The sequence below is a fragment of the Stegostoma tigrinum genome, chromosome 11 (genome assembly GCF_030684315.1).
Source record: "Stegostoma tigrinum isolate sSteTig4 chromosome 11, sSteTig4.hap1, whole genome shotgun sequence".
Taxonomy (NCBI): Eukaryota; Metazoa; Chordata; class Chondrichthyes; order Orectolobiformes; family Stegostomatidae; genus Stegostoma; species Stegostoma tigrinum.
The window spans coordinates 38,361,945-38,375,611 of NC_081364.1; the positions used below are offsets into that span (position 1 = coordinate 38,361,945).

Below are 13,667 nucleotides of genomic sequence, written 5' to 3' on the forward strand. Positions count from 1 at the left end.
TATTTAAGTCCAAAGGATGGTGTAGCATCATCCTTGATACAGTAAGGCATAGAATACCTTGAAAGGAAGGTCCGTGCAAGGAACTTTGAAACAGGAGACACTAAAACAGCAAGTGCTGGAAAAGTTCAGCAGGTCTGACAGCATTTGTGAAGAGAAATCAGTGTTAATGTTTTGGGTTGCGTGACTCTTTCTCAGAACTGATGAGGATTTCTGCTTTTGTTTCTAATTTATAGCACTTGCAGTTTGTTCAGTTTTGAGACAGTGGACTTTATTCCAATGCCTGTAGCACCAGTCACTTTGAACAAGTATGGTAGGAGATTGTAAGTGCATTCGAATTACTGGAATCTGTATCTCCCCCCATATGCTCTTCCCATCACCAAAGGTAGGTAACCATTGCATATAATAGCATATTAGAGTTCAAAGTGTGAGGAAAGCAGCGCCTCAGCCTTGCACAGTCTATTGGCTCTTGGATTTCTTATTCAGTTGTGGCACATGGGTGAGGCATTTCAGTGACCACTACTGCTTCACAAAAATGACTACGATCAGTTTGTAATGTCCAATGACATTACACTATCATCATTACACTATCATCACTATCAATACACTATCATCTTCCATCCTTATGTGTAGAGTTATCCCCTCGACATTCCATCCCAACAATTGACTTGTCCAATTTCACTACAGCATGTTTTTGATTGCTGTACAAGTCACCATCATTACCCAAAGTTCTTGATATGGACTTTACAAGCTTCAAAATCTCCCCACCCCCGGCCTCATCCCAAGACCAGCCTCCTCTCTCATCCCCACCTTCTTCACCTGTCCGTCTTTTCTCCCACCTATCCGTTCCTCCCACCTCAGTGACCAAACCGCATCCTAACTCCCTACCTACATGCACCTTTACTAGCTTCATCCCCACCTCCTTGACATGTCCATCTTATCCCCACCTATCTGCTCCACTGCCCACCTTCTATCACCACTCCCCCCGTATTTATTTCAGAGTCCTCATCCCCTCACCTATTTCAAAAGAAGGGTCCCAACCCGAAACATCAGGCTTCCTGTTTCAGTGACGCTGCCTGGCCCGCTGTGTTCATCCAGCTTCACACGTTATTATCACTACCATTACCATGATGGACACTTTCTCGGTCTCCCAGGTTAAACAACCACTGGTTTCCTCTCTCTAATGAGAGAGCAGCACTATGGTTTGGGAAGACAATGTTGACTTTACTCAACTCAATTCATTCCAAATGACCCACTTACTGTGTCCAAGCCCTAGATCTGAGTTCCTATGCTGTCTATGATGAACGGTTGCAGGAACCCTCTGGTTGAGGACTGTCCCCCTTGACTTGCCTGAGGACTATTCTTCTTAGACTTGTGACATTGACAATTGGTCGAAACACATTCAGTATGTGCTCTTGCATTAGCTGCTGGCAATGTTGTGTGGGTATGAGATTGATTTAGCATGGCCCATTCAGCAACATGCATACATCCCTGACTAATCACTGCTGACAGCCATAAAAAAAGAAGCTTGGCTTTGTGTTTGCATGAAAAGCAAAGCAAGACAGAAAAACTGCAAACCTCTAATTTCTTCTCAAGGTATCAAAATGCAAAAGGTGAGGCATAATAAAGATGCTTTCAGCATCGAAGTCGGCACGAGGGGAGTCAGTACTAAGAACAAATGAAGAGCCCTGAAATGTACCCTGATCTGATGAATGAGGTGGATATCTGTCCCTGCGTGCAAAGCAACTGAGCAGCAATATTGGAATGAATGATGCTGGTGCACTACAAAGTGGAGCATTGAAATGAGGAAATTATTCTAAGTGCATCAGAAATTTGCCATGATGATCTGGTTATTCTGAACACTGGTGGAAATTTCCCGGCATTTGCTATCCATGGAGCTTGCCCTGAGATGTTAGGGAATACTGGCCAAGACGAAGGACTGGAAAAGTAACCAGCAACTGTCAGGTACCAGTTCTGACTTTCACGGCAGAAATAGCCAGTGTCCAATTTCTTTCCATTGTCAATGTTTCTCCTTATTGTGGTTTAAATTTTCTCCTATCTTAAAGAAGGTTTCCCTCTCTGTTTTGATTTTGTCTGAGGCAAACTGCAGAATGAAATGCAGCGCGATGGCTCAGTGGTTCGCTCGGCTGCCTCACCGTCAAAGTTAAAATCCCCCTCAGGCAACTGTCTGTGTGGAGTTTGCAGATTCTCCCGTGTCTGCGTGGGTTTCCTCCGGGTGCTCCGGTTTCCTCACACAGTCCGAAGATGTGAAGGCTGGGTGGATTGGCCATGCTAAATTGCCCATAGTCTTCAGGAACATGTTGGTTTGGGAAATAGGTCTGGGTGGGATCTCTGACGGTCGGTGTGGACTTGTTGGGCCGAAAGGCCTGTTTCCATCCAGTAGATCTACTTTGGAACTGTATGCTCGTCATCTGTGCCAACCTGTCTCTTCTTTGAACAATCTCCAGTTGTTAATTATTCTTTCTGGGTGATTTTGTTGACTGCTGTATCCAATTTTGCTGATGACATAAGCTTTTGGGAAAAGAAGTCATGAGGAGTACACCAAAGCGCTACTGAGGAATATAGACAAGCACTTGGTGGGTGGAGTACAAAATGGGAAAATATATTTATTTGTTTCAGTTGGAATAATGGCAGAAGAGACAATTTTTCTAATGATAGGAACTGGTAAATGTTGTGGTTCAGAGGAATTTAGACTGCCTTATGCACAAAACACAAAAGCATGCAGGTATACCAAGCAATTTGGGAGGGAAATAGGATGTTTGTCTTTATTGCAAAGGCTTCAGAGTACAACGGGAATGGAAGTGGGGCTTGGTAAGACCCATACTTGGAATGCTTCTCTTAAATCAGGTATACTAAACTTTACTCTACGGAATCCTGGGGGGAAGGGTCATCATATGAGGAGGACTTGCATATAATAGCCTGTATTTTCTGCAGTTTAGAAGAATAAGGGGTGTTTTATTGAATTGCTTAAAATGCAGAGAGAGTTTGCAGGGCTGTCGTAAAGAGGCTGCTTTTGAGGATATCGAGTCTCGAACAAGGAGGACCTAGTTTCACGATAATGAGACAGATACTCGGGACTGAGTCATGGAGACATTTCTTAGTTTGGAGAGTTGTGAATCCTGTGCATTCTCTATCCTGGAGAATAACTTTGTTATTGAGAATGTGCAAAGTTGAGAGTGCTAGATTGTTTAATTTGAAGGGAATCATTGGATATGGAGACTTGAATTGAGTTCGAGGAACATCTAAGATCTTAGTAAATGGAAGAGTAGACTGAAGGAACTTTCACCTGCTTCATTCTGTCATGAGTCATCATACAAAATATTGTAGTGATAAATTAAGTAGTTAAATCTTAGCTGGTAACTCTTCAGCACGTCAGAGAATTGATGGAAAGCAGCACTGTTGGAGATGCTATTTTTTGAATGAGGGAATAAATCAATGCCCCAACATCACTCTCAGATGGAAGTAAAAAAATCCATGTCACTATTTCAAAGAAGAGTGAGGAAAGCTAACTGTTGCATCCTGGTTTTTATCAGATCCTTCAGTCAACACCACAACAGCAGATTATCTGGTCAATCTCTCAGTGCTGTCTCCGGGAGCTTGCTGTGCATAAATTGGCCACTGTGTTTCCCACATTTGAACAGTTATGTCAGTTCACTCATTCCACATTGGCTGCAAAGTACTTAGAAGCATTTAACTGTTGCATAAGTAGAAGCCTTTCTTCGTTGCACTAAAAAGAAAAAAGTGCGAAAGCTTTTCTAGAAACATATTTGTTCTTTATTTAAAAATAATGCTTCCTTTTAGTCTTTAAATATGCATTATGGTTTATTTTTGAAGGATTCAATCTGACACATGAAGCAAGTGTATTAATGCTGCAAATTCTTTATTACCTTTTTTTCAGAACTAAAATACACTTGGATATTTAATCAGTTTCCAACCTTTGTGGAACAAGATAATCGTCGCTTTGTGTCTCAAAAAACTGGAAACTTATACATATCAAAAGTGGAGGTATCAGATGTTGGTTCCTACATCTGTGAGATAGAGAATACAGTTACTAATAAGAGAGTTCTGAGCCCACCTACCCCTCTGGTACTGCGCAGTGATGGTAAGCATCTTCTGTCTTTGTAACAATGGATGGCTATAGCCACCTGCTTGGGCAATGCTGAGTGTTAGAAATCTAAATGAAGGTCCAAAATGAAGACCGTTTGCATTTCTGTCACATACGTTGTTCGTGGAGCTTTAAATACGATGGACTTATAATATGCTTTGTACACAATTGTAGCTAAATGTATATTTGTAATATCAAGCACTTTTAACAGTGGTAACAAATTATTAACGGAATCATTGGGCATATCTAAGTATAGATTTTGGCATGAAAATGTTTTGTCTACTTTCCTACATTTCCTGTTCTTTCCTCCCAACCCCCATCCCATGCCCCTCATAAAAAAGAAGCAAAATGAATAATGGATGGCTGTGTACTTCAGGTGACCTGCATGTAGCTAGTTCCTGTGTGCTGCAGTTAACACGACCACTGGGGATGCAAACATAAATTGTTCAATCATTATCATATAATTTAAATATTAATTTCTTGTTCAGAATGAGCAGAGACCAATATAAAAGAACAAGATGATCAAAATGCATCCATGATATAATTTATTCATGATTACTGAAAAATGATGACTGCTGAGAACCGTCTAGTAAAAATTCATTCAGTGAAAGAAACTACTCAGGCATGAAGGGATTATTACTTGTGGTGCATTAATGTAGTTTATGTGCAGTGCATAGCTTTTAATTTCTTCAATTCATGAGTGTTTGGGCTTTTACCAGACAATTGGTGCTCAAGTTTAATCCACATTGTGTGAACTATTTTATCCATGAATAAACATCCCTTGAAAAACTTGACCCTGATGGACTTTTTTTTGTAATTTTCATTCACAATAGTTCTTGTACAAGTGTTTTTTTTATTATTTTGAAGAGGGTGGTGGAGAAAGCTGCACCCTTCAATCTGAAAGAAAAGTAGCATGACCTCAAATGGAGTTGAATATTCAAGTACCTTTTAAAATCCTTGACAAAATTGAATGTTGCAACTAAATTTATAAAAAGTAATTACGGTTCTTTAGATTGGGGTATCAGATAAATGTTGTGCCAAAGGGTTTCTCATGTGGCAAAGATTAGAAGGACAAAAATAATGTTGTAAAATATACAAATACGTGAAATTTGCACCCAAATTTGACTTATAAAATTATGTTGTAATGGCATTTTCTTGCATGCCAATTTTTCTTGCTTAAATAATGCTTTCCTGTATGTTTAGCTTATTGCTTGTCAACATTTCAATGAAAAATCAGAGGCATTTAAATCTGCATGTTTTTGAGCACATATTTTGCATGTGGACCAAACTGGCAAGACTTCGTTTGTGCCTTATTTTGAGTTGCTGAAAGAAGGTTGTGATGTGCTTCCCCCTTGAATTGGTGCTGCCATTTGTTATTGGTGCTCCAACAATGGTGCACGGAAGAATATCGCAGAATTTTCAAAGAACTTGAAGTGAAAATAGAAAGGGCAGCAGTAATCAGCAGGTCTGACAGCATCAGTGGAGAAAGAAACAGCATTGATGTTTTCAGTTAAATATGGCACTTCTTCAAAACTGTGCAGTTTATGAAATAATATAGTCTGGATGGAGACACAAACAGAACTGGGTTAAATATGAAGCTAAACATGATGGCAGGCTTTCATCCAGTACTGTATATCTGCATTTCTTCTGTGGAACATTGAATCCCCGATAGTAAAGCACAAAGTGAGTAAGAATGTCTGCAGAAAACAAGCTGTGCATATTTTGCTTCAACTTCACACGAAGATGGACCTTAACCCTCCCTTTATTTTGCATAATATTCAATCCTTAAACTTTTTCTTCCCACTGACAAATTAAGCTTTTGAATGTGATGATTTCTCATTCAGCAAATAGTCAGTCCAGTTTTCTGAGAGTGGTACAAAACGGAAGAAGTGTTGCAAATTGTCAGTATGTCCACTGGTGTTTTGTGAAGAAGGAAGCTGTTAATATTTCAGGCCGATGACCTTTCATGCTGTTTGAACATGAACATGTAGTTCTGATGATAGGTCAGCTGTCCAAACCCTTAGCTCAGTTTCTCTCTCCACATGTGCTGCCTAATCTGCTCAGCTTTTGTAGCATTTTGTGCTTTTATTTCAGAAACGTGGCATCTAGAGTATTTTGCAGTTATGAGTTCACCAATCATCTGATTTTTGCATTCTGCTTCGAGAGCAATACTCAAGATGCAGATAGAACAACATGAGGGGCCAAATTCAACGTATTTTACTGTGTAAAACTATTTTGTTTATCCTGATGATATGAAAAGATATGCAACATTTCATAGGTATCTGGTTGCAATGGCATTAAGGAGCTCGATTTATTTTCAATCAGACAACAGCAAATCTAAATTATGTTATAATTAGATTAATGAAACATTTGTGCGGCAAACCAACTTTACCCATGCCAAATATAGTAGGGACTGCTGATGCTGGAGCCTGAGACAACAAGGTGTAGAGCTGGAGGATCACAGCAGACCAGGCAGCATCAGAGGAGTAGGAAAGCTGATGTTTCTAGTTCGGACCCTTTTTCATTTACCCATGCCAAAAACCTGAAATGAAGAATAAAATTATTGCTCTTTATATATCCTGCAGTAGGACTGATAATATTCACAATAACACACAATTCCATGCAATTGTTTGTGTTTCAGAAACTGTGGAATAAGTCAGCTGAGAGACCAAAATTATAATGGAATCATTCATACAAAGAAAATAAAAATGATGTTGTTACCGCATCAAATGTGGCTCAGAGGCAATTTTTGAGGAAAGGGTGTAAGGAATCCTGCAGTTTTGATAATTTAATTTGTTCTGATTTTCAGCTGTTCTTCAGAACCTTTACAATTGATTGAACACTTCATTCTCCCAACCTCATTTTCTGCTCCTACCATTAAGAAAGTAATTGGCCTCGCTACCACATTTTTTCAAGATAATACTGATGTTCTTATACACACATTCTGAAAATGAAAGGTGAAACTGCTAACACAATTTGGCATTTTAAATGTCTTACGATCTTCTGTGGATTTGTGACATGGAAATATGATACAATGGAGAGAAATGACCAGACAAGCTGACAATAAAATTGCAGACTGATTGAAGCTCTTGTTAAATTGACTATGTTCAAAGACGGGTTGCAATTATATGCTTACATTGATATTTAATTGAATGATACAATCTGCTTCGCATTTCAATTTTAGACTTCTTGATAATTATTTGCGATACCTTGAACAATTGACGAGCCATCATTAAACAATGAGTGCAACACGGTAATGGTATTGGTGTACATAATTAATTACGCATAAAAGCTGCTTTCCATGCAAGGAAAAATGTAAAATTTTGAGTGTCAGAAGTCAGTGAAGAATGAAGATGCTTCTCTTGTGTTTTAACAGGGGTGATGGGTGAATATGAGCCAAAGATTGAAGTTCGTTTCCCAGAAACAGTCTTTGCAGCTAGAGGATCAACAGTGAAGCTGGAATGCTTTGCACTGGGAAAGTAGGTTTTCGGATTTTCATGATAACGTGCTGGATCTAATGATCGTTTTTTTACGATTGACACTTTGCTCAGACAGATTGCAAAATCCTTTCTTCGCAAAACATGAGGACTGAAATTTATTAATGCGCTATGTTAAGGCTGCATTTGAGTGCCAACAATACCACTTCTGTCGTGGAAGCTTAAGAGGCAGCAAATCCCTGAGGGTTGTTGATTAGAAACCTGAGTTGGGGCTCCAGCAATGTGTTTAAAATCGAAAAAGAAAGCTTTTTTAAAAATTTAAAACATAAACACCCGTCCTGCTCAGCAGCCCCCAACCCTGCATACTCTCCATGTCACAATCGTGACACCCTGTGCCCCTGTACATAACTCTTTCGCTCCGAATTATCCCACTGACAGCCCAATGTCAACTGATTTTCTTTAGCTGCCACACTTTTCCTTTCCATTTCCATAAACACTCACCTGAAGCTCTCTGGGGAAACCTCAGGGAAGATACTGTCATGTTACTTATGTCAGGAATTATGGTATAAAAAGCTGTCATTGATAACAAATAAAAAGTGAGGGCATGAAAACTTGTGCTCAATCCCTTGTGGTCACCATCATCATAATTTAATAAACAGTTGAAACAGTTAGTTAGTCAGGCAGCAGAACTATATTTTTAATATAAATAAATACATATTTTTTTAGTTTCAGTTTCACACGTTTATTTAGAGTCATAGAGTCATCGAGGTGTACAGCTCAGAAACAGATACTTCAGTCTAACTCGTACATTCTACATATAGAACATAGAACATAGAACATTACAGCACAGTACAGGCCCTTCGGACCTCAATGTTGTGCCGACCTGTCATTCCAATCTGAAACCCATCTAACCTACACTATTCCATGTACGTCCATCTGCTTGTCCAACGACGACTTAAATGTACATAAAGTTGGCGAATCTACTGCCGTTGCAGGCAAAGCCTTCCATTCCCTTACTACTCTCTGAGTAAAGAAACTACCTCTGACATCTGTCCTATATCTTTCACCCCTCAATTTAAAGCTATGCCCCCTCGTGCTCGCCGTCACCATCCTAGGAAAAAGGCTTACACTGTCCACCCTATCTATCCCTCTGAATATTTTATATGTTTCAATTAAGTCACCTCTCAACCTTCTTCTCTCTAATGAAAACAGCCTCAAGTCCCTCAGCTTTACCTTGTAAGACCTTCGCTCCATACCAGGCAACATCCTAGTAAATGTACAAATGACCAGATATTCTAAATAAACGTCGTCTCATTTGCTAGCATTTGGTTTATATCTCTCTAAACCTTTCCTATTCACGTCCCCATCCAGATGCCTTTTAAATGTTGCAATCATGCTAGCCTCCAACACTTCCTCTGACAGCTCATTCCATACATGCGTCACTCTCTGCATGAAAAAGTTGCCCCTTAGGTCCCTTTTAAATCTTTCTCCTCTCATCTTAAACCTATGCCTTCCAGCTTTGGACTTGCCCACCCTTGGGAAAAGGCCTTTTCTATTCACCCTATCCATGAACCCTCTTGATTTCGTGAACCTCTATAAGGTCACCCCACAGCTTCTGAAATCCCAGAGAAAATAGCCCAGCTGAGTCAGCCTCTCCCTATTGCTCAGACTGTCCAATCCTGGCAACATACTTGTAAATCGTTTCTAAACCTTTTCAAGTTTCACAACAAAAGCACAATGTGGAGCTGGAGGAACAGAGCAGGCCAGGCAGCACCAGAGGAGAGGAAAGCTGATGTTTTGGGTCGGGACCCTTCAGAAATTAGCATTCCAAAAATGGCCTAACCAATGTCCTGTACAGACAGAACATGACCTCTCAACTCCTACACTCAATGCATTGACCGTTGAAGGCAAGCATACCAAGTGCCTTTTTCACTATCCTATTTACCTGTGATTCCTCTTTCCAGGAACTATGAACCTGCACTCCAAGATCTCTTTGTTTAGCAACACGCACCAGGACCTTACCATTAAGTGTATAAGCCCTGCTCTGGTTTGCCTTTCCAAAATGAAGCACCTCATATTTATCTAAATTAAACTTCATCTGCCACTCGCTGGACCATTGGCTTATGGTTGACTTTCCTTGTCCCTGAGTTTATGCACTGTCTATGCACAAAGGTGCCTCTTCACAAGCCGAAAGGATACTTTACCTCAACTAAGCAATCTATTACTCCTTTCAGTGGACCAAATCCAAAAGGTGCTTTAGCTATCCAAAAGACCTGAAATGTAAAATATTCCTCCAGCCCTTAACCCTGTCACCCTCCTTCATCACCTGTATCTCTGCACATTGGCCATGCATCTGCGCCAATCCATGAAGCATTATGTCCTCTATCCATCCCCAATTGTCCTTCATACCCTTATTCATGCCTATTTTTTACCCACCACCATTTAAACCTTCACCCACCAAAGCAGTTTGTTGTATGTTTACAACCTCAAAATAAAAAAAAACAAACTGCATCCCCCATTGTTCCACACTACATAATACACTGTAGTGAGAAAAAAAACTCTTGTTCATCCAAACTGATTTTGCCTCTTGTAGACACTCTTGACAGTTCATGACAAATCTTGACATGTTGAAAAAATTGCAAGGGTTTATACATGTTTCCAACACAATCTTCTCCACATTTAACAGACCCAAATGGTCCAAAGGCTACTTAACACCTCCCCATCACGCTCTTTAGGATCCCTGACCACCATTTTCAAGGTGCCATTGAATCATATTTGCAGGGATACTTCAGCCTGTCAAAGGGGTACATGGGCTATCAACAGTAAGCCTTTGAGAACAGACCTGCGCTCACCTAACAGTTTCGGTGGACACAATTTGTCACTTAAATTGCAAGGTTCCTCTGGGAATCTCTCTTGTACAAATTGCGGGCATCCAACAATTTCATTTCAATAATGTGAGAAAGGCGTTGTCAGAAGTGGGACTTAAGCTTCAGAACTTCTTCCAACATTTTTGGAAGGAAGGAAACATATTGATTTCATTGGCCATCACAGTGCAAATACTGGATACTTTTTAATCAATTGTTACAAGAATGGTTGTCTTGAATTTGCTATTCATTTGTTGCTTTTAACCATCCTGTTTCAGTCCGGTCCCGACTATTAGCTGGAGAAGAATTGGCAGCTCCTTCTCTGACAAAATCAAAGTGAACAAAACATACGGTGTTCTTGAAATCACAAACTTCCAGCAGAAGGATTCCGGTACATATGAATGCACTGCTGAAAATTCAAGAGGAAAGAACACTGCGAGAGGACAATTGGTGTTTTATGGTAAGTTTCATAATTCTCCGGAATATGTTTATGAAAGAGCAGCAATGTTTGCTGATGATATTGAAAGCATCATGACAAAATCTTACCTTTACACTCAAACTCTAAACTGTTTAGAGTGGATCACTACCCATTCGGTTATCGGGATATTTGTTTGGACCATTATTAAACAAAATATGTAACTGAATCAAAAGAGATGTTGGGTCAGTTGACCAAAACTTGATCAAAGAGGTATGTTTGAAGCAGGGATTTCAAGGATGAAAAACAAGTCGAGAGGCACAAAGATGTAGGAGGAGTATTCCAGGGCATAGATAACAATGACGGAGCAATTAAGATTGGAGATGCATAAAGGAGCTGAATTAGCTGAGTGTCGGTATCACAGAGCATTATGGCAAGAGGAGATCACAGACCTGGGTCATTTGAGACCACAAAGGGATTTGAACAAAAAGGATGAAAATTTGAAAATAAGGGGTGAAATAGGAATGAGACTTGTTGTAAGTTAAGATGTTGGCAATGCAGTTTCATGGATGGGAATGTGGGAGATGAGCCAAGAGCACGTGAAACCAAGTTGTGCTATTGAAAAGTCTACTGACAAACTTTATCTCACCTAACCTGATGAACAATTGCAGAAATTGACACATATAGAAGGACACGAGGAGGTCCTGTGACCGGCACATTGGCTGAATGTAGTCGAAAGAACAGTAGTGATTTCTTTGTAAACAATTTACATAGGCAAATGCAATTTTCTGCAGCCAACATTGAGATTGCCCAAGAATTCAGCAGCATCACAAAATAAGAAAGCAGTTCTCCTCTTACAAACCATCACCAAATGACCCACACCTCTCATAAGATAAATGAATTAAAGGGAGATGATGGTGACTTGGATTATCAGCTTAGAAGTGAAACAGAGGCCGAGATCATGTTCTGGTACCTTGGTTATAAGCCCGCCATGGTGGAATTGGAATTTAATTAAAATGAGGAATTCAGAATAGGAAGCCAAGTTGATGATCAGAAAAAAAACCATGTGGTTCACTAATGTTTAAAAGGACAAGAAACTCTGTCCTTACCTGGTCTCGCCTATATGCGACTCGAGACGCACAGTGATGTGGTTGATTGTGGCAATTAAGGATGGGCAATAAGTGCTGGTTTGGCCAGTGATGCCCGCATCCTCAGAATGAATAAAATAAATTCTCTCAGTCACTGAAATATTTCCTTTAGGCTTCAACCAAACTGGGCAGATACTTCTCCATTTTTCATTATAGCTCAAAAGTCATCTCAAATGACAATATGCAAAGACTGTAGCAGGCTTTGAAATAACAATAAAAACTAAAAGATGTGACAAGCAGATCCATCGCACAAAGATCTGCAGAAAAGTCATGCCTCCTGCGTAATATGACGGATATAAAATCCACCAAGAACTTCCCTCAATTTTGACAAACGTGAGGCCATCAAGAAAGGCACATGATGAAAGAACTCATTAGTTTCCAACACATTCAATAGAATTTCTTCACTGCATCGTTTTCAGCCAAATTTTGCCTTGAATCATTCAAAGCAAACAACATTCTAAATAGATTTTAGACTTTGACCTCAGTGTGTGAGTTTGATGAGTGGGCAACTTTGGATGCAGTGTGAGTGACAATAAAATGTTCGAGCAGAAGTAGCCATTCAGCCCATCGAGACTGTTCCACCATTCAATAACAGTAAGGCAGATCTGATAAACATTAGCTCCACTTTTCTTATTATTTCCCATAACCCTTAATTCTCAATTTTTAAAACTCTGCCTGTCTCAGCCTTGAACATTCTTAACAACTTGATAGAGCCCTGGGATAGAGTCCTGTGAATTCTTCACCCTTAGAGAGACAAAATTACTCCTCATTTCTGTCTAAATGAGTGACCCCTTGCTCTGAGACTCTCCATCTGGTCTTCGATGCTCTGCCAAGGGGAAACAACGCTTCCACATCTATGCTATCAAGCCCCCTGAGGGTTTCCTATGTTTCTATAAGGTTTTCTCTCAGTATTCTGAACTCCTGTAAGTACAAGCCCAACCTAACAAACCGGTCTTGCTTAAGAAATTTTCTTCTTTCCCAGAATCAACTAAATGAAACTTCTCTGGACTTGCTCTTTCCTTTGATAAGGGGACCAAAACTATTCATGATATTCTAGGTGCAGTATAGCTCATTTCTTGGATAGTTGGAACTACAGATGCTGGACAATCTGAGATAACAAGGTGTAGAGCTGGATGAACACAGCAGGCCAAGCAGCATCAGAGGACCAGGAAGGCTGATGTTTCGGGCCGAGACCCTTTTCTGAAGAAGGTCCTAGGCCCGAAACGTCAGCCTTCCTGCTCCTCTAATGCTGCTTGGCCAGCTGTGTTCATCCAGCTCTAACTCATTTCTTGAATAGTTTTAACAAGATTTAACCAGTCCATTTGTCTTCCCTAATACCTGATGAACTTGGATCCTGGCTATTTGTGATTTGTGCATGAGGACAACTAAACTGACAGCAAGCAGATGATCGGAATCAAGCGGTCTTTTTCCGCAAAGCAGCTGGTGATGAGTGGAGTTCCACAGAGATCCATGTTGGGACCACAACTACTGACGTTATATGTTAATGATCTGGACAGTCAAATTGTTGAGGGGTTAAGGGCATTGTTGCAAAGTTTGCAGATGACACCAAGATGGGTGGAGGGACAAGAGGAAGCAGGGAGGCCGCAGAATGATTTGGACAGGCAAGGACACTGGGAGGAGGAGTGGCAGATGGAATACAATGTGACAAAGAGTAAGGCT

At 40.2% G+C, this 13,667-nt stretch overlaps 1 protein-coding gene across 13 annotated transcripts in view; it reads left to right on the forward strand.

Annotated features, from left to right (window-relative positions):
- Positions 1 to 13,667, forward strand: part of LOC125460282 (contactin-4-like) — a 2,333,145-nt gene that overhangs the window by 1,670,166 nt on the left and 649,312 nt on the right. For all 13 annotated transcript variants that reach the window (XM_048547566.2, XM_048547564.2, XM_048547580.2 and 10 more), the window contains 3 exons: positions 3,917 to 4,120; positions 7,500 to 7,602; positions 10,703 to 10,884. In XM_048547566.2, the coding sequence (XP_048403523.2) occupies positions 3,917 to 4,120; positions 7,500 to 7,602; positions 10,703 to 10,884 (489 nt within the window). The remainder of the gene's footprint in view (positions 1 to 3,916; positions 4,121 to 7,499; positions 7,603 to 10,702; positions 10,885 to 13,667) is intronic.